Source organism: Scleropages formosus, chromosome 16, assembly GCF_900964775.1.
Source record: "Scleropages formosus chromosome 16, fSclFor1.1, whole genome shotgun sequence".
In the NCBI taxonomy this organism is placed as follows: Eukaryota; Metazoa; Chordata; class Actinopteri; order Osteoglossiformes; family Osteoglossidae; genus Scleropages; species Scleropages formosus.
The window spans coordinates 77,753-98,571 of record NC_041821.1 but is presented as its reverse complement, the minus strand read 5'-3'; the positions used below and the strand labels follow the sequence as shown (position 1 = coordinate 98,571).

Genomic DNA, 20,819 nt, shown 5'->3' with positions numbered 1-20,819 from the left:
CGTTTCAGTAGTAGTTGATGTCGCGGTAGTGGTCGGAATGGTTATGATTTCGGTTGTTGTGGGAGTTGTTGTCGGTGCTGTAGCTGTTGACATCGCGGCAGTGGTCAGCGTGGTTTATGCTTTCTGTTGTCGTGGGAGTTATAGTCGTTGCAGTAGTAGTTGACGCTGCGGTAGTGGTCGGCGTGGTGGTGGTCGGTGTGGTGGTGGTTTGGGTTGTCATGGGAGTTGTCGTCGTTGCAGTAGTAGTTGACGTTGCAGTTGTGGTCGGCATGGTGGTGCTATCGGTTGTCGTGGGAGTTGTAGTCGTTTCAGTAGTAGTTGATGTCGCAGTAGCAGTTGACGTTGCGGTAATGGTCGGCGTGGTGGTGGTTTTGCTTGACGTGGGAGTTGTAGTCGTTGCAGTAGTAGTTGACCGTCGCGGAAGTGGTTGATGCCGCGGCAGTGGTCGGAGCGGTTCTACTTTCGGTTGTCGAAGGAGTTGTAGTCGTTTCAGTAGTATTGATGTCGCGCTACTGGTCGTGTGGGTTGTGCTTTCAAATGTTGTGGGAGTTGTCGTCGTTGCAGTAGTAGTTGATGTCACAGTAGTGGGTGATGCCGTGGCAGTGGTTGGTGTGGTGATGGTTTCGGTTGTCGTGGGAGTTGTAGTCGTTTCAGTAGCCACAGATTCTGGAGTACTTGGTGTAGAGGAAATGGTTCTGCTTATGTCTGTGATGGTCAAAGTGGTGGCAGTTGTAGTACTGTATGGCGCAATTGTCATAGGAGGCGTACAGATGGAGTCTGTGGCTGTAGGAGCAGGTGTAGTGATGGATTGTGCTGCGATAGGAGAAGGAGGTGTAGCGGTGCATTGTGTTGCTGTAGGAGCAAGAAGTGTTGCTGTGGATTGTGTAATTGTTGAAGGAGGTGTAGAGGTGGACTGTCCCACTGCAGACAAAAGAGGTGTAGTTGTGGACTTTATTCCTGTAGGAGCTGGTGGTGTAGTGGTGAGTTGTGCAAATGTTGCAGGAAGAGTAGAGGTGGATTGTGCCAATGTAGAATAAGAAGGTAACGTGGACTGTGCCACTATAGGAGCAGCAGGTGTGCTGGTTGAATATGGCGGTTTCTTGCAAGAGATGTAGTGCTGGAGTGTGTGACTGTAAGAGAAAGAGGTGTAGTTGTGGACTGTGCTACTGTAGGAGCAGAAAGGTTAGTGGTGGGTTGTGCCACTGTAGGATAAATCGCTGTTTTTGTGGATTGTTCAACTGTAGGAACTGGTGGTTTAGTGGTGAATTGTGCAGTTGTTGCAAAAGATGTAGTTGAGGACTGTGCCATTATAGGATCAGAAGGTTTAGTGGTGGATTGTGCCAATTTAAGAGCAGGAGATGTAGTTGAGGACTGTGTCATCATAGGCGCAGCAGGTGTACTGGTGATTGTACCACTGTAGTAACTGGTTGTGTAGCGGTGGATTGTGCCACTGTAGAAGCTGGTGGTGTAGTGGTGAAGTCTGTGGCTGTGGGAGCAAGGGGTGTAGCAGTGGAGTGTGACACTGTAGGAGCAAGAGGTGTAGTTGTGGATGGTGCAGTTGTTACAGGAGGTTCAGTAATAGAGTCTGTGGCTGTAGGAGCTGGTAGTGTAGTTGTGGATTGTTGTTCTTTAGGCAAAGGAGGTGTAGTGGTGGATATTGTCACTGTAGGAGCTGGTACTGTATTGATGGATTGTGTGGCTGTAGGAACAGATGGTGTCGTTGTGGATTGTGTTGCTATTGGAACTTTTGGTGTGGATGTTGATTGTACAGTTGTTGTAGGAGATATGGCTACAGGAGGTGGTGGTGTGGTGGTGGATTTTGTTACTGTGGGAGTTGGAGTGGCGTTGGATTGTGCCACTGTCAGGTTTGCAGGCGAAGTCATGGATTGTGCCATTGTAGGAGCTGCTGGCATAGTTGTGAATTGTTCCATTGTTGGAGATTGTGGTGTAGTGATAGAGTGTGCAGTTGTAGTAGCAGAAGGTGTAGCTGTGGGTTGTGTTACTCTAGGATCAGGGTGTATATTTGTTGACTGAGCTACTGTAGAAGTTGGTGTAGTGTTGGATTGTGCAGGTATAAAAGGTGGTGGTGCAGCAGTCGATTGTGTTGCTCTTGGAGTAGTTTTGGATTGTGTTACTGTAGGAGCAGGAGGTGTAGCTGTGGATTGTCCAGCTGTTGCAGGAAGTTCAGTTATGGAGTCTGCGGCCTGCAGGAGCAGGAGTTGTAGCAGGGGATTGTGCAGTTGTTGCATGAGGTTCAGTGATGGAATCTGTGGTTGTAGAAACTGGAAGTGTAGTTTTGGACTGTGTCACTGTAAGAACAGGATGTGTAGTTGTGGATTTTTCCTCTGTAGGAGCTGGTGGTGTAATTGTGGACTGTGCCACTATATGAGCAGGAGGTGAAGTGGTGAAGTCTGCAGCTGTAGGAGCAAGAGGTGTAGTGATGGATTTTGCCGCTGCTGGAACTGGTGTGTAGTGGTTGTTTTTGCAGTAGTAGCAGGACTACTAGATGATGGTGTGGTCACATAACTTGTAGCAGTGAGTAATGTGCTCCATTGTGCAGTAGTTGAGGTAAGCTGTACTCCAGAACTCAGCATTGCATTGACGGATGTTGTTGTTGAACTGAGACTTGTCATTTTTGCAGGTCGCGTGGTAGGTCTGCAGTGTCGGTGGCGTCGATGGTGTCGGTGGTTGTGATCGTGGCATTCATCGCTGTTTAGGCTGAAGCGCTTCATGTGGGCTTTATTGGCCATGGTCGCAGTTGCGAATTCCTTTGTCGTGGTCCATGGTACCATAGTAGTGGTTTTTGTAGCTGTTTCAGTTGTAATTGATGTGGTTGAAAGAAATGCCTTGTTTTCAACTTGAGCATTAATTGTTGATGCTAGAGGAGGAATTGTAGCTGTGAGAGTGTCAGAGATTTCATGTTTAATTCTTAGTTTTATTCCGGAACCAATCAGTTTCAACCAAATTACTAAAGTCACTCTTTGGCAAGTTTTGCTGTTTAAATTTACGGTAGAACACAAGCAGGATAATTTAACAATGGCCTTTTTAATGTACTATTTTTGCTATTATTACTTCTATATGATTTTTTTTTATTCAGTACAAGATTGTTTGTATTTAATAAGTCAGTGGTACATTATGGTTATTTTGCTACTTCTATATAGTTGTATATATGTGTGTGTGTGTGTGTGTGCATATATCCTTACCTGTAAAAAAAAAACAGGGCAACTATTGAAATCTTATCCATGTTTGCAAGTCGTTCTCCCCACCTGAAAGGTAAAGATTTTGTTTTAATTTTATTACATCTTCAGTGTTTGGGACCACGGACTAATTAGTCTGCACTACTCAGTAATGTGGCTTGGCATTTAGAAAAGTATCTTTCCATTACTATTGTGGGTCAGTTTGTGTCTTTCACCATGTTTCCCAAAAATGTGACACTAATGTGACACTTTCCGTGAAGAAAGAGCCACCCAGATCACAGATAGATCATTTTACACTTTTACAATGGCCCTGACCATGGCTATAAATGGCATTATTATTATGATTTTTAGTAACTAGCCACAGATTAGTTGCATAAAGTAATAAACCATTTCATGTGCACTTTGAGAATCACTCGGTGAAAGAAAATTGAGACATTTCAGCAAAATCACAAATTAAGAAAGTTAAGGAAAATATTGTGGCTTGTAGTATGACCACAGTTTAACTGATCCTAATGATTGCAGATGTCATATGGACTGTCCAAGGCATTTCAGAGGCTATGGGCACACTATCCAACTGTCCTTGAAACTAAGAATGTCACGGTCAATGTTTGAAATTTAGGGCTATCAGAACTCTCAGTACAGGCAATATGCTAGTGCAAAGTCTACATACACCAAACGGCTCCTGTGCCAACAAAGGTGGTCAGATAATTGCCATAGTTTTCTCATACAAATGTTCAATTAATGCTGTAAATTACAGCAGAAATGAAAGCCTACTGAACTATTGTCTTTGGACTGAAATAAACGTTCTGCATTTCTCAGTAATAATGCTAATCCAACTGACAACACAAACCCTTGATTCCAGTAGCTAACTTCATTGTTCAGTTACCCATCAATGCTATCTAATATTTGTGACAGTAACTCTAAAACTGTAATTAATATTCTACACAGGCTACTGATCAATGTATCCAACAGGAGAAATATGTCAAGTGCAATGTAATGCGCTGCACTCTGGGTTCAGATGGGGCGAAGAAGGATGCACAAACAGTGTTCATTACGAACATTTCTTTGAACATCTACACACAGTGAGAGGTATAGGCGCTAATACATGGAAATAATGCTCTCAGGCCAAAGACCGGTGTAGTTTGAAGGGGGGGGGGGCAACAATCAATGCCCTTATTTCTTTCTTCGGCCCGGCCAGTGAGAAGGAGAGCCGATGCGGGAGACGACCCCAAGACATCGGCGAATCATTACACGACCCCGACCCCAAACGCAACCCCCCCTTCCAAGTGCCCCCACGACCCTACCAGTTCCCTGTGCCCCCGTTTCCCTCCCTTTCCCTGTCTGTTGACCCACACAACTTGAATAACCCCCCCCCTTTCTCGCAACCCTCGTGACTGTGCCAGTGCTTCTTCCTTACAACCCCTTTTTCTCAAGGACCTGCATCTCCAATCAGCCTTCCCAGTCTACTTAGCACTCCTCAGGCTTTCCTCTCCCCTTCACTGGGTAACAAACTCACCGCCTTACATTCCCTGTAAGTCCCCACAACAACCAACCAACCAATGTCTACAACCACTTGTCCCAAGCGGGGTCACTGTGAGTCAGAGCCTACCCGGCACCACAGCACAAGGCCAAAGGGGGAGAGGACACACCCTGGACAGGACACCAGTCCACCAGAAGGCACCCCAAGCAGAACCAAAACCCCAGACTCGCCACACAGCAGGCACTAGTCAAACCACCACCCTCCACCGCACCCCCACAATTCAGCCATTTACAATAAAACATTTCTCACCCAAACTCCAGTAAGGGTTAGGGTTATTACAATAATTTTGTCATGAGCCCTTGTCATTGACTCTCTCAAGGTGGCACAAGGTGCCTGTTTCTCTTGTTTTAATTACTGCTTTAAATGACAGTTATCATTTGGGAGTTGCAATACAGTCTTGGTAATCTCTAAATTCTGTTTTTGAGATACTGCAGGAATGCAGTGCTACCTGCTCCACCACTGTGCTACTTACAACTATGTTCATGAGATGAACAAAATAGATGCATTAAAACTAACTGAAACTCATAACTGTCGTAAATGAAAAAAAAACAAAACTTTTTTTTTTTAATGTACCTTTACAGAATGAGAATTATATCATATCATTTTCACCCAGACCTGCCCTTTAATATTCATTTTACTTATTTGTCCAGGTTGAGTATCCTGCACATGAGGATTGTTGTTTAATGGTCATTACTTTCTCTTCAAGATACGGAAAAGCTAGTATATGCATTTGTCTACATCGGACATGACGCTATTATGAAATCAGACTCTTAGACTAAAAAAAGGCTCAGAAGCACAGTGATCACTGAAACAATATCACGATTTTTTCTATCATGTCAATTTTTTAAATGTAAATGAGTTAAACGATACATTATTTTAACTATTTTCTCACACACACACACACACACACACACATTTTCAGAACCGCTTGTCCCATAGGGGGTCACGGGGAACCGGAGCCTACCCGGTAACACAGGGCGTAAGGCCGGAGGGGGAGGGGGACACACCCAGGACGGGACGCCAATCCGTCGCAAGGTACCCCAAGTGGGACTCAAATCCCAGACCTACCGGAGAGCAGGACTGTGGTCCAACCCACATGTGCCACTGCGGCCACCGCACCCCCTACCTCTTTTTCCTCAGTTCAAGAAAAACACTCACCTCTTTAGATTTTCCTTTTTTTTTTTGTGGTCAAATGAGATGATCCTTCTGTTTTGGTAAAACACCTGTGATTAGTTTGTGGATCTCCAGGAGTTTTCAAGTTCTGATGTACTGACTGCTATCCACAGTGTCTCCTGAGCTAGTTTAGTACCTTTCACCGGAAGCTGTAGTAACGATCTATTGTGTTTTGAGTGCATGAGAAGGTTTTTAATCTCACCCTAACCCTACCCGTTTGATTAGGTGGGGCCCCCTTGTACTACCTGCACTGTTATACGCCCTAAACTGAGGAATGTGACCTTGACGTGAGCATTTGACGTTAATAAAGCCCTGCAGTTCTTTGAGCATGATGCTCCTGATGCTCTTTCCTTTTGTTTCCCTGCCCCTCCTGCCTACGCACACTGGTGCTCCTCAACTGTGAGCTGCGATTTCCGTCACCTCTCCTCTGAGCAGGACAGTGGTCCTGGCCTGATCACCATGTCGCAGTATTGTCCTATCTGATCATACCAAGAGTTGTGCTCTAGCACAGCTGTAATGTTAACAGAGCTGGGGGGCAGGGGGCAGGGAATAAGGGGTGTGAGACAGTAGTGTATTCATCTTGGAGATCTTCATGTGGAAACATGGGCCCTCATGCCTTCTGCAAGATGCATTAACATCTCGTACAAGCCTTCTGGTGTCATATACCACAGTGCTTTGAGTAAGTTTTTCAAGGCAGATATGTAAACACAGTAACGTCTTTCGAGCAGAATGTTTTTGAGGGATGCACTTGGGAGTAGCTGATGCATTCCTGTCCTCATCAAAAGCTGATGACGCATCATCACCGGTTAACCTATCAGCTACATTGTGTATTTGGGACCTATTGTTTGGTGACAGTGTCCCACAGGTTGGAAAACTGTCTTTTACAATCATTATAATGATGCTTTGCTAGATCCTCAGACAAGCTTATATTATTCAAAATTCTTAAAGCATAAGTATTTAAAAGTTACCTCAAAACACCTCAAAACCTTGACTGTCTTGGTCTTGCTAAACCAGTTTGATCCGAAGCACAACAAATGTTTGTGAAATCGCTCACTTTCCCATTACACTATATTACATAAATTTCAGAAAAACCATAGTCTATAGAGAGATCCACGAGTAAAATTCTCCGTGTTCTATTTCAAGCTTTCTAAGGGAAAACATAATTTCTGAAGAAAGCTGCCACTATTTCCACTTTGCTTCCATTTTTTTTTTCCAGATTACATAAAACTTGGTAACAATTCATTAAATAAACCACTACATATTCATGCATCAGTCTGAGAAAGTACTCTGGCAAGTGTCATTTGGACCCCATATTATTAATATGAACTACAGTTCAAAGGACACCAGTACCTATTTACATACCGGTATATGTCTTATATATTTTACATTACAATTGCAATTATTAAATATAAAAATATATTTGTACCCTACCATGTAAATTACATCTAAGTTACATTTTCCTCGATAGCCACCACTTGTAAGAGTGTTATTTATGTTATGGGTGTTACTGTGTATGCTCTAAATACAAAATTATGGGAAGTTAACATTAATAAAGCCATGCCAGTGGGAGGCATGGTAATAACAATGATGAATACCACATATCTGTTTATTGTGGATGAAAGAAGTTGTCTCCTGCACTTGTTTTTTCTAAGAAACAGCTCCATTGTTTAAACATTTTAATACTGTAATTTTTGCTTACATATTACCTGAGGGTTCCAATTAATGTTATTTGTTACTTTTTCTATGTTTTCTGTGTTACAGTATGTACAGAAAATCAACAACCACTCCATGGATAACAGGGACACACGGCACTCATGGAGAGGTACTGAGACCATTGCAGACTACAAGCCACCACCACAGACCTGTGAGAATGATACGGCGACCACCGAGATGAGCTCAGCAACTTCTACTCACGTTTGCAACATGCAGGTGTGCAAGCCCCTCCACACCTGGGTGACCGGGTACTGCATGTGACAGTGGCCAGTGTGAGGAAGACCCTAACAAGAGTCAAACATTGAAAAGTTACATATATATAGTTATTACTGTGCTTGTTAGCTTCATAAGACTTTAAATACTACAAAATTAGACACACTGCATATGCAAATTATACAACAAAATACACTTTTCTCTGTTGACTAATCAGACAGGGCTCATACTGTTATAAAAAAAATGCATAACAAGGCACATTTCAGAAATGAACCTGCTGTTACAAGTCTATTTCTTCGATGAATCTCACCACACCTTTCTCACATGCACTGCCATGAAAGAGAAACTTGTTTCTTCCCAGAAATTGCTGCAGCGTGGAAAAGCAGTTTTCTGGCTATAGCACTTTTAATATGGGGTACAGACATAGCTAATCCTTTTGGTCAATTAATTAAAATAATGCTTTATAGAAATGATGAAAATAAACCAAAAAGAATGATATGAGTTAAAGTTTTAATTACATCAAAAACATATTGTTCAATACAATCCCTTTTAAATAAAAAAATAATAATTTTTTCAACATTTGTTTTATTTAGTTAATAATACCAGACAATACTACGTACAAACAAGTAACATGCACAATACTGTGCAAATAACAGTAGGATCTCATAAACGCAATAAGTTTTTCTTTATTAGTTCTTTGCTTCCAAGTATTCCACAAAAATACATACACACCATCTGAAACCACTTGTCCCATACAGGGTCGCTGGGAGCCAGATCCTAACCCGGCAACACAGGTCATAAAGCTGGAGGGGGAGGGGACACACCCAGGAGAGGACACCAGTCCATCGCAAGGCACCCCAAGCAGAACTCGAACCCCAGACCCACCGGAGAGCAGGACCCGGTCCAACCCACTGTGCCACTGCACTCCCCCTTTCCACAAAAGCAATGCTCTTAAAAGTTATCCATCCAAAGAGAAGTGATAGATAAATAGGTCTCTGTCCATGCTCTTTTATGCTGCTGTAAGTGTGTGTGTTTGTGTATTTAACTGAGAAGAAAGTTGTCACGCCCACAAATCAAGCAGCCGTACCTGATGGACAACCAACAAGGCCAGGGATAAAGGCAGGGCCGTCCCAGCACAAGGTTGTAGAATCTTGCAACTCTCCGGCTTGTGAATTCAGCGTTTCATACCTTGTACCCTGTTCCTCGTTCCTGTGTTTACCTGGCTTTTGACCTCTGCTTGCGTTCCCTTGTTCTGAGTCCTGTCTTGTCCCCAAAAAAGGCGTGTTGCACCCCAATCAACCGACACCTGTCCCTGACCACTGATTTCGCCTGACTCTGGGGGTTTGTTGGATCCGGGATGACCTCACCCACGCCTGGGTCCAAACAACCTACCTCCTGCCTCCCTTCCCTGTCCTGTGACAAAAGTCTCGGAATGGATAAAACAGGAGTGTACATATACAATTCTGCCTGCCAACTCCCAGCTCACAGAGTAGATTTCCACTTTATTTTTCTCAATATAATTATAGCAAAGGACATTTGTGAGTCACACATCCAGACACTGCAGACACTGTAAACTGCTGTGCTTCCCTGATTTCAGGCTTAATAGACTGTGAGTTTAACAGATTTAAGATTAAGCATAAATAATGTGCTTGAAAGGCAATGAGAGAAAGAGTCAGGCTTAAACTGAAGATGTGTGTTGTTCAATGTGACCTCTCTTTATGTGGTGGCTGGAGAATAGCTTCACTGCTACTATATACACAGCAATACACAACTATATTTTTGTTTAAGCCTGGTGACCCATCACATATTGTGTCTTTAGCAAACTGCTTTAACATATAAATTATGGATGAGTAATTTTTTTTTTTTTTATTTCGAAATGCCAGTAAAACAGAGGTACTGTGGTGGGTGGTGATGCTGAAACTCTTGACACAATCTTTCCTACCAGTGGTATAAACAAGCGTACAGGATATGTTAAAGACTTGGTTATTTTGTTGGACAGAAAAATTCTTGTTGGCTGTGCTGTGTGAACTGGGACATCAAGTTAACATTCATCTACAATGTTGATGCAGAGCACATACACACCTTCATGGCAGCGGTGTTCCCTCATGGCAGTGGCCCTCTTTCAGCAGGATTATGTGCCCTGCCACACTGCAAAAAATTGTTCAGGAATGGTTTGAGGAATATGGCAAAGAGTTCAAGGTGTTGACTTAGCCTCCAAATTCCCAGATCTCAATGCAATCCAGCATCTGTGGGATGTGCTGGAAAACAAAACCTGATCCATGGAGGCCCTACCTAACACTTACAGAATCTGCTGCTAACATCTTGGTCCCAGATACCACAGGACACCTTCAGAAGTCTTGAGGAGTCCATGCCTCAATGAGTCAGAGCTATTTTAATGGCTAGAGAGGGACCAAAACAATATCAGGCAAGTGGTTTTAAATGTTTTGGCTGATCTGTATGTGTATATATATATATATATATATATATATATAGATATAGATATAGATATATACACCATCTATTTTCTTTCCCGCTTGTCCTAGGTAGGGTCGCAGTGTCAAAAGGGAGAGCAGAGAAGCTCAGCCACCCCTGTCCCCCGCAACTTCCTCCAGCTCAGCCTAGGGGATCCCCAGCAATTCCCAGGTCAACTGTGAGATATAATCCCTCCAGCGGGTCCTGGGCCAACCTCGGGGCCTCGTCCCAGTTGGCCGTGCCTGGTATACCTCCAAAGGTAGGCGCCCAGGGGGCATCCTTATCAGCTGCTCAACCAGCTCAACTGGCTCCTCTCGATGTGGAGGAGTAGTGGCTCCTCCAGGATGGAGGGGACAGGAGGCTGAGTCTGGGAGCATGGTGGATAGTTTTGTGGAGTGGTGCAAATTAAATCACCTGCAACTCAACATAACAAAGACCAAGGAGTTGGTGGTAGATTTTAGGAAGCAAAAGACCTGTCCGAATCCCGTTAGCATCCGGGGAACAGAGGTGGACATTGCTGAGGACTACAGGTATCTGGGTGTTCACATAGATAATAAGATGGACTGGACTAAAAACACTGAGGTTTTAGCTGCTTGTACTTTCTCAGGAACTTAGGTCTTCCAGTGTCTGCAGAACCATGCTGCAGATATTCTATCACTCAGTGGTGGCCAGTGTTATCTTCTACACTGTAGCGTGCTGGGGCAGCAGGATGAAGGCAACAGATGCCAATAGACTCAATAAGCTCATCAGGAAAGCTGGCTCTGTCTTGGGGATGGAATTGGAGTCTTTGGTGGAGGTGTTAGAGAGGAGGATGCTGAGGAAATTACTCAGTATTATGGATAATGCCTCTCATCCCCTGCATGCCACGTTGGAAGCACAGCGGAGCAGCTTCAGCCGTAGATTAAGACCACCGAGGCGTACCACAGAACGCCATAGGAGGTCTTTTATACCAGTGGCCATCAGTTTGTATAACTCTTCCCCCTTCTGTCGGGAGTAAAGTGGTAACATCGAGTATAATTGTATAATTATTATGTGCAATATCATTACTTCTTTCAACGTTACTAGCAATATAACCATTTAATATCATGTGAAATTGTTTTAAATTGTTTAAATTTTAATATAATAATGTAATATAAGGTGTAATATTATGTGCTGTGTCACTTTCTACCTTCCACTTTGCTTTCTTACTTTTTTGTGTACTTTTTTAAAAAAACTTTTATATTTAATTGTTTGGTTAATCTGTTTGAGCAATCTCTGGCACAAGAATTTCCTTCGAGATGAATAACATTCTGTCTTATTTTATCTTATCTTATGCCCAAACTCCTCGCCCTATCACGGAGAGTGAGTCCCAACACCCTGCAGAGAAAACTCATTTCAGCCGCTCGGATCCGCAATCTTATTCTTTCAGTCATTACCCAAAGTTCATGACCCTAGGTAAAGGTAGGGATGTAGATCGACCAGTAAATACAGAGCTTTGCCTTGTGGCTCAGCTCCCCCTTTCACCACTAAACCATTAAACATGACCATGAGTTTAATGTTTTTCAGAGGCCTTCCCAGTCACCGGATCTGAATTCAATAGAACACCTTTGGGTTGTGGTGTAGATTTTTTTTTTATTTCCAAGGAGTTCCTGAAAAACCAGTTTTAATTAAAAATCCTATTGTGTGTGCGTGCGGAAATGTGCATGATGTACTCTGTTTTCTGTTTGCACCCATAGTTACAAAATCTGTGATTCAGTTTAATTGTGTGCAGGGTGAAATCATTCATTCCACCAACCCTTTATGTGCAGCAGGTGTATTGACAGCTATGCAGGTGCTCCCCAGCGCAGGTTCATGATCTCAGCTCTGAAGCACTGGGCACAGCATGATCTGCAGTATTTTAGAACATCAAACAGAGTCTGAATTGTCATGTCATTGTCCAAACCTCTTGTCCCACACGGGGTCACGGGGAGCCGGAGCCTACCCCGGCAACACAGGGCGTAAGGCCGGAGGGGGAGGGGACACACCCAGGACAGGACGCCAGTCCGTCACAAGGCACCCCAAGCGGGACTCAAACCCAGACCCACTGGACAGCAGGACTGTGGTCCAACCCACTGCGCCACTGCACCACTGCACCCCCTTGCTTTTTTTTTTTTTTTTTTTTTTTTTTCATTTTCAGTCTATTGTGCATGGGAACACCAAGCAGGCTGAGGGGGGCAGCATAGTAATTTGGTTGGGGTGTAGCAATCGATAAGGTCTTGTACATATCCAGGAGCAGATCACTGAAGGGTTTTGTAAGCTGTAACCAGAGTGTTGAATTTGATCTGGGCAGCTATAGGAAGTCAATAGAAAGAGCTGGGGAGGAAGGATACATGAGAACTCTTTGATAGGTGAAACACAACTTGTACCACTGTATTCCGTATCAGGTGGAAAAGTTTGATAGCAGAGGCCGTAAAACAGACAGCAGAGAGTTGCAGTATTGACAAAATGAGTAAGTTGTACAATTTCATAGAGTTCTCTACAGAAGACGGACAAGCAGGGAGGTGGAGGATTTTTTCTATTGGAGAGGCTGAGTGGTAGGTGGTGATCAGACTTGCAGTCAGAGATGTCTGAGAGGTAGGCAATGATGTGTGAGGAAATGTCTGCAGGGTGCGTGTATGTGGTATCATTCATTTTGGCTGCGTGTGATGCCTGCACTCCTTCACTTGTCCATGGGGCATTGCGACTTCAATGTTCCAATAGATATCCCAGGTGTGAGAAAAGGCATTGCTGTAATAAACTGTTTAATACAGATTCAGTTTCAGAGTGATAAACAAGATATGTGACCTCCCACTCCCCACCACTCACCCACATGGTATTTACTTCAGCTGCCAACTGGGAAATATGTCCTCAAAGAAAAAAATCCCATGTCCTAATGTGACCAATCAACTGACTGACTAATCAAGGTTTTACCTTGTTTTTTATCGGTTTGGGATGGGCAGTTTCTCAACCAACCCCTTGAATTCATAATGACAGCTGAGCTGTGCAATAAATTTTGTCTGTGAATGGTGCATGTGCGTGTATGTGTGTGTTGTTCAGAGGCCAAGCATGCAAACCGGCAAGTCTGTTTCTCAGGGCGGCTGTTTTTAGCAGCCAATAGCTTGCAATGTGCTCTGTTAAACTAAACAAAACTAAATTGCCTTTTGTGTGTGAATGGGTCATTGAATGTGTCTGTGTGAGGCTACCCTGTAATGAACTGACATCTCCTCCAGGACATACCCCCCCTCATTCTTGCCATCCGTCCTGCTCGGATTGGCTCTGGGCTGTTGTGACCCTAACCAGGACAAGCAGTTAACAATACATATGAAAAATGCAAACTCCACTCAAACTGAGCCAGATTTGAACTTACAGCCGAACAGTTGATCTGTTGTGATGCAGCAGCACTACTCAGTACTGCTCCGTAATACCCTGAGGGCAAATGCATTTTTTTATTTTCAGTCATTTTAAAGTCTACAGTTTTAAAGTTAATAAAGTAAACTGTGTCGTAGCCATGATGTATCCTGTCTCTGTCATGAGACTGCAATAAAGAGGGATGCTGAAAACTAGAATAAAATCGGAATAATCAGAACAGAATAAAATCTAACAGTCAATCTTTAATTAACTTAAGAGCTTCATCTTATGGGGGTGCGGTGGCGCAGTGGCGCAGTGGGTTGGACCGCAGTCCTACTGTCCGGTGGGTCTGGGGTTCGAGTCCCGCTTGTGGTGCCTTGCGACAGACCGGTGTCCTGTCCTGGGTGTGTCCCCTTCCCCCTCTGGCCTTACGCCCTGTGTTGCCGGGTAGGCTCCGGTTCCCTGTGACCCTGCAAGGGACAAGCGGTTCTGAAAATGTGTGTGTGTGTGCACGTGCGTGCTTCATCTTACATTTTCAACAAGGCCTAACCTATGAAAAAAAATAGAATTTTTGCTGTATTTGCCACACCCCTGACTACACCCCAGACGCAAGCACCTGGTGGTAATCTGCAGCATGGAGCGTAAAGGTTGCCACACCACCACACCCAAGCCGTGGGATCTCTTAGAGACAACCCTCTCACCTGCTTCTCGACCTTCACCTTCTCCTTGCCTAATCTTTGCCTTGCATCTCCCCTCCTTGCTTCTTCGACCCCAAGCCCAGCTTCTCATGGCTTTGACCTTCACCTCACCTCATCAACCACAATTTTGGATCATTCCTCGGAACAATGTCCACACTTTGATTTTTTGACCCATACTTGTCCCCAACCATGAGTATGGCTTTGCCCATCAGGAGTCAAAATAAAAGATCCCACATCTGGGTTCTAGCTTCAGTCGTCGGTCCCTGTGTGTTACAGGATTATTTAGCATTAAATGTCCTTGTCTGAACCGCTTGTCCCACACAGGGAGCCGGAGCCTAACCCAGCAAAACAGGGCGCAAGGCTGGAGGGGGAGGGGACGCACCCAGGATGGGATGCCAGTTCGTCACAAGGCACCCCAAGCGGGACTCGAACCCCAGACCCACCGAAGAGCAGGACCCAGTCCAACCCACTGTGCCACCACGCCCCCCTACTAGCATTAAATGATTTTGCACAAAAATTCTAAGTTATGAACAGGCTTGTGGTCCCAGTTATGGCCCCAGAAATACAAATTTGCAAGCCCCATTTCTGGAAAAGTTGGTATATTTTCTAAAATGAAATAAAAACAAGAATCTGCAATCTGTTAATTCTCTTGAACCTTTATTTAACCGACAAAAGTACAAAGAAAAGATTTTCAATGTTTTCATTGAGCAACTTAATTGTAATTTGTATATATAAATAAATTTAGAATTTGATGCCTGCAACACAGAGGGGGTGCGGTGGCACAGTGGGTTGGACCGGGTCCTCCTCTTCGGCGGTTCTGAAAATGTGTGTGTGTGTGCCTGCAACACACTGAAAAACAGATGCAACAGAGGCATGTTTACCAGCATGTTGCATTGCCTTTCCTTTAATTTCACTCATTTGGGAACTGAGGATACTAATTGTTGCAGTTTTGCAAGTGGAATTTTTGCCAATTCTTGCTTGATACAAGACTTCAGCTGCTCAACAGTCCATGTTCGTCATTGTCTGGACTGCTGGCAGGTCAGTGAAGCACACACTCTGTGTCTACAAAGCCACGCTACTGTAGCAGGTGCAGAATGAGGCCCAGCGTTATCTTGCTGAACCATAACCATGGACTTCCCAGGAAAAGGCGTTGCCTTGATGGCATCATATGTCTCTGCAAAATCCCAATATATGCCTTCGTGTCAGTGGTACCCTCACACATACGGTACAAGTCACCCATGCCGTGGGCACCTCCATACCATCACAGATGCTGACTTTTACAGATTTCGCTGATAACAGTCCGGTTGGTCCTTCTCCTCTTTGGCACAGAGACCCGACGTCTGTTTTTCCCAAAAACAAGCTGAAACATGGACTCATCTGACCACACGGTTTCCAAAGTACTGCCGAGTCCATATAGCTGTATTTTTCACAGTAACGTGACGGTTTCTTATATAACACTGTCTGAGGGCTCAAATGTCACACACATTCATTAGTTGTTTCCGGCCTTGCCCTTTAAGAACTGAAATTTCTCTGGGTTCCCTGAATCTTTTCACAATATTATGTAGTGTAGACGGCAAAAGACCTAAATTCTTTGGCGTTTTGCAATGAGAAATGTTCTTTTTGAGCTGATTGACAGTTCTCTCAGGAAGTTTGGCACAAAGTGGTGAGCCACCACCCCCTCCTTGCTTGCAAAGACTGTGCCTTTTGTTGATGCTCCTTTAATACCCAGTCATGGTACCCTCACCTGTCACCAATTAACCCACTTATTGTGCAATCTTCCAAAACAGTGTGATTTGAATATTCTAGAAACTTTTCACTCTTATTTTGCCTCTGCCCCAACTATCATAGTCTAAATTTGCTAATATTTACAAAATGCAATCAAGTATGTGAGCAGAAAGACTGAAAATCTTTCTTTGTACTTTTGTTAGTTAAATAGAAGTTCAGGAGAATTAATAAATTGTAGGTTTTTGTTTTTATTGCATTTTATAAAATATCCCAACAATTCTAGAAATGGGATTTGTACTTACAATAAAGTCACGATGAGCACTGAAAGTTAATGTGTTTAATTTATATATTACAAGAACAATACTTTTATAATACAAACACAAGAAAAAGTGTGTTAATTATTGACTAAAGCAATAAATTAAGAGAAATAAATTAAAAATGCAAATCACAATATAAAACTGTGCCTAATACTGGTTAACCTCAATGCCACTTGTATATATTTTATATGATAAATAAGAATAAATAGATTTTATTTTGCTAATTTGTCACTTGTCTCAATAAAAGAATACAACATAAAAACCTTGTTAACTTAAATACATTTCAGATTCCAGCTAAATTTAAAATGTTATATTATAAAATCAGGGGGCGCAGTGGGTTGGACCGGGTCCTGCTTTCCAGTGGGTCTGGGGTTTGAGTCCCGCTTGGGGTGCCTTGCGGCGGACTGGCATCCCGTCCTGGGTGTGTCCCCTCCCCCTCTGGCCTTAAGCCCTGTGTTGCCGGGTAGACTCCGGTTCCCCGCGACCCCATCTGGGACAAGCGGTTCTGAAAATGTGTGTGTGTGTGTGTGTGTGTGTGTATTATAAAATCAGTCTTAAATGAGAAAACATATGAGTAAACATATATAATGGTATAAATGTATAGTTTGAAAACATTTTCATACTGTGAAGAAAACATAATGAGCAGATGGTATGACTGATGACCACACCCAAAGCAGCTTCTATTTGTTCAGAAGAGGTGGTTGTGAAGTCTGTACTGAATGTTGAAAGTACGTCTTCTCTGCCAGCGCCTCCTAATGGCAGCACAGCCACCGGTCAGCAGGCACTGAAATACAGGGGTTGGAGAAGAGGGATGTCAGTCAATGAAAACAACCAATCAGAACACAAGTATAGAATATTTGCTGAGTTTGGGTAAAGTAGAAATGGGATAAAACAAGAAAAACAGCATGAATTTCTTGTGTTATCACACACACACACACACACACACACACACACACATACACAAACTGGGGAACACTTACACAGAGCAAAATCCAGAAAGGCAGGAGAATGATAATGATACCACATGGGATAATGAAGCCTAAGATCCATGCACTACTTCCTGCAGTGGTGACGTTGCCCAGGGGGGTGGTGAGCAGAAGGATGGGTGTTGTAGTCGTGGTAACACTCAGACCTGCAATTGAATCACTAATTCAGTGCTTCATGAAGTCATTGACCAGCAGTGGTCATCATGTCTCTTTGGGTGCTCAAGACTGACAAAATGATGGAGGACATTAACTGTGTTTACTTAGTAGGGAATATGTAATATTTACATATTTAGCAGACACTTTTCTCCAAAGCAACTTCCAGTGAACTCCATGTAGTGTTATCAGCCCACACACCTTATTCACCACAGTAACTTACACTGCTAGATACACTATTTACACTGGGTCACTCATCCATACATCAATGGAACACACACGCTCTCTGTCACTCACACACTGTGGGGGAACCTGGACAGCATGTCTTTGGACTATGGGAGGAAACCCACACAGACACAGGGAGAACATGCAAACTCCACACAAACTGAATAGGGATTAAACCCATATCCCCTCACACCACCCAGACACCGTGAGAGAGAAGAGCTACTCGCTGTGCCACAGTGTCACCTAATAGAGAAGTGTGAAAGAACAAAGTTAACATACATCTACTACAAATATAAGGTTTACTTGCTTTTGAAAAGCTGAGAAATTTACTTGACCCATGTTGCTTCCGAACCCTAATCCCTCAGCCTTACACCCAGTGATTCCAGGATATCTGGATCCAGATCACTGCAACTCTGATCAGGACCAGTGGTTACTGAAAATGGATGGAGGGATGTAAAAACTGGTACTCTATTTAAAAGAAGAAATACAATAATGTTAAACATACCACTGGCTATCAGGATTCCAGAAAGGAAGGGGGTCGGGTTAGTGATGTCTCCTTCTTTGAAGATATAGATTACATCAGCTTGTATCTGGTTACTCATCGTGATAAGACTGAAACAAAGAAAATAAACAATCCCATAGTAAGTCAGCATTATCTGAAAAAAGTATAACTCAGTATTTTCAGCCTTTATCTCCATGATTAACAATTCATTTTTATTTAGAATTTAGCTAGTCATGTGGAGTTGATGACTTACGTGAAGTTTGCTGGTGGAAAGACAAAAGGATTTGCTGTTGCATTGTTCAGTATTTTATTCAGCTGAGGTTTGTACATCCAACAAGAGAATAAAACCAAGAAGACAGAGATTAAACAAAATGTCACATCAGCCCTCATAACTGTTCTTATTTCCGCTGATAAAATAATGATGAAATACACATTGAAGTGCAATTTTGTCTCCTACAGTGTGTGTCCCCTTATTCTATGGCTCTAAGAGAAGACAGAATGCTCAGCTGCTGGTTTACTGGAGTGTGAACATCAGCGTTGGTTCTATTCTTTCGACAATGAATGGTGATCTCACCAAAGTATTGATGGAGTCCTGGATCTGGATGTAAGTGGAATTCATGATCTGGTTATTCTGAGAGATGTTGACGTTGTTGATTGCAAACACAAATTTGAGAGCAAAGGAGTGGTTGGATAACTCTGGAATAAAATGGGAAAAATAATGCTGATATTTAACCTATTTTCAACTTTAGGACAACAATGTGAGTTAAGGATTAATTTGGCAGAGCAAACCTTTAATAACACTTAGCAAACATTTAGGGGACTGAACAAAAGATACAGTACCAGTCAAAAGTTTGGATACACCTGCAGAGTACTTGTATGGAATGTCTTCCAAGGTGCAGAAGAGCTTGGAAGACAAGTTCACCAAATGTGTTATGAAAAAATATTTTCAGCAAGTGTGTCCAAACCTTTCACTGGTACTGTGAATGAGAAAATCTGGAATCATTCATTTAACCAGCCTCATATGATCATCGAACTCCACTGTCTCCCAGCTGTGAGGATTTTACAAAGTACATTTGCTAGGTGTCAGTATTATGAACATCAGAGCTATACATTTTTGAATATATAAACATTTTGCACTTTCAATATTGAACTACAGCCTTCCAGTCCCAGTTCTGTTTGTAAGTTGAAGACGTCTTGGAAATCTGTGCAACTGTTCTCCTGCTACCTGTACATTGTAACAAAAGGCAGGGGGACACGGACACCATCTGAACCGCTTGTCCCATATGGGGAGCCGGAGCCTAACCCGGCAACACAGGGCGTAAGGCTGAAGGGGGAGGGGACACACCCAGAGCAGGATGCCAGTCCATCACAAGGCACCCCAAGCGGGACGCGAACCCCAGACCCACCAGAGAGGACAAGGGCCAACCCACTGTGCCAATGCCCCCCCCCCCCCCCCAAAATGCAGGGATGAAACAGAAATTACGAGAGGAGGAGGACTTACTTTCATAAGTAATATTCTGCACCATCTGTGGATTGTCCAAGGATCTGAGTTTGAAGTTAAACAGATTGTGTGCCACACTGAGCACGTTGGTTTCAGAGGGTGCTGGCAATATGGTTTCAAACACCAGACGAATGGAGATGAGCACTGATCCAATACTGGGAAAAAAAAAACAGTTAAAAGAAACAAAGTCAGCCTTTTGGATCAGTTTAAATATGAAAGATGCTGAGTATATTGATGCCAGAACAGTTTCTGATACAAGGACTACTTCACAGAAACAAAGAGAGTTGGGTTAATGATCTCAATCACATTACTCTGCAAAATCTACTTTGTAAAATGATCAATCAAAAAAGGACTGCAAAAGAACACTTACCTGATAGGAAACCCTGTTGCTACTGGAGAAGTCGTTGTAGTAGATAGGGTTGTGGGTGGAGTTGTGGTTGTAGCTGCAATTGTGGTTGTGGATGAGCTTGTGGTTGTGATTGTAGTGGTGAAATCAAGACCTATTAGGTGAAAAAATGCAACACTTCATGAAGAAAAGGTTCAGCAATCGCTGCACAATGTGATTAATGCATATTAAAAGATAAAAATCATTGTTCTCAATAACAATTTGACACCTGAAATACACAAAATATTCTGATAATTAAAAAAAAAGTAAAAAAGATTCCTCTGAAAAAAAAAAAAATACCAAGATGCAAAATGATAAAAATAAGTACATGACCAAGATGACTTCCATAAACTAAAATACAAATTATGAATGTCTATGTAAAAACATAGTGATAACAATATTGAACATACCGCTGATTCTCAGCATCTCGGAGAGGTAAGGGCTCGGGTTGCTGACGTCGCCCTTTCGAACGGCGTAACTCACGACGGCCTCTACCTGGTCACCCGTCACGCTGAAACAGAAATCGGCAGAGTGAAAACGCAGTCCTGTCAGGACAAAACACCGACTTCATCTGATCAAAATGTAGCCCAGATGTTCCTGGTGTGCTAAAAGCACGTTGTGTACGGAAGGCATAATTTTTGCCACTTCGCATTTAGCTTGCCACCGGGAGAACG

General features: G+C 43.1%; 1 protein-coding gene and 1 long non-coding RNA gene across 3 annotated transcripts; both read right to left on the bottom strand.

Moving 5' to 3' along the window:
* Nucleotides 1-2,659: 2,659 nt before the first annotated feature.
* LOC114912373 (uncharacterized) lies at nt 2,660-7,894 on the bottom strand. Its single transcript, XR_003798230.1, has 3 exons — nt 7,825-7,894; nt 3,204-3,266; nt 2,660-2,896 (listed from the first exon to the last, which is right to left on the bottom strand). It is a non-coding gene; the product is annotated as an uncharacterized LOC114912373 (long non-coding RNA).
* A 6,192-nt stretch (nt 7,895-14,086) lies between these two features.
* On the bottom strand, nt 14,087-20,586 carry LOC114912369 (uncharacterized). 2 transcript variants are annotated; one of them, XM_029258847.1, is made up of 9 exons: nt 20,556-20,586; nt 20,131-20,260; nt 19,761-19,915; nt 18,834-18,955; nt 18,513-18,574; nt 18,263-18,369; nt 17,374-17,525; nt 17,062-17,177; nt 14,087-14,123 (listed from the first exon to the last, which is right to left on the bottom strand). In XM_029258847.1, exons 1-8 carry the CDS (start codon nt 20,569-20,571, stop codon nt 17,082-17,084), a joined length of 840 nt encoding a protein of 279 aa, XP_029114680.1. In that variant the 5' UTR covers nt 20,572-20,586; the 3' UTR covers nt 14,087-14,123; nt 17,062-17,081. The 2 variants fall into 2 exon arrangements, with proteins under 2 accessions (XP_029114680.1, XP_029114679.1); XM_029258846.1 differs by lacking the exon at nt 14,087-14,123 and having other exon boundaries at nt 16,913-17,177.
* Between the last annotated feature and the right edge of the window lie 233 nt (nt 20,587-20,819).

Bases quoted from the DNA above. Each gene is read 5' to 3' on its own strand.
- LOC114912369 (XM_029258847.1), bottom strand. The intron at 19,916-20,130 runs GTAAGTGTTCTT...TTTTTTTCCCAG, and splicing joins GCAACAGGGTTTCCTATCAG to TATTGGATCAGTGCTCATCT. The intron at 18,370-18,512 runs GTAAGTCATCAA...TCTTTGTTTCAG, and splicing joins TTTCCACCAGCAAACTTCAC to TCTTATCACGATGAGTAACC.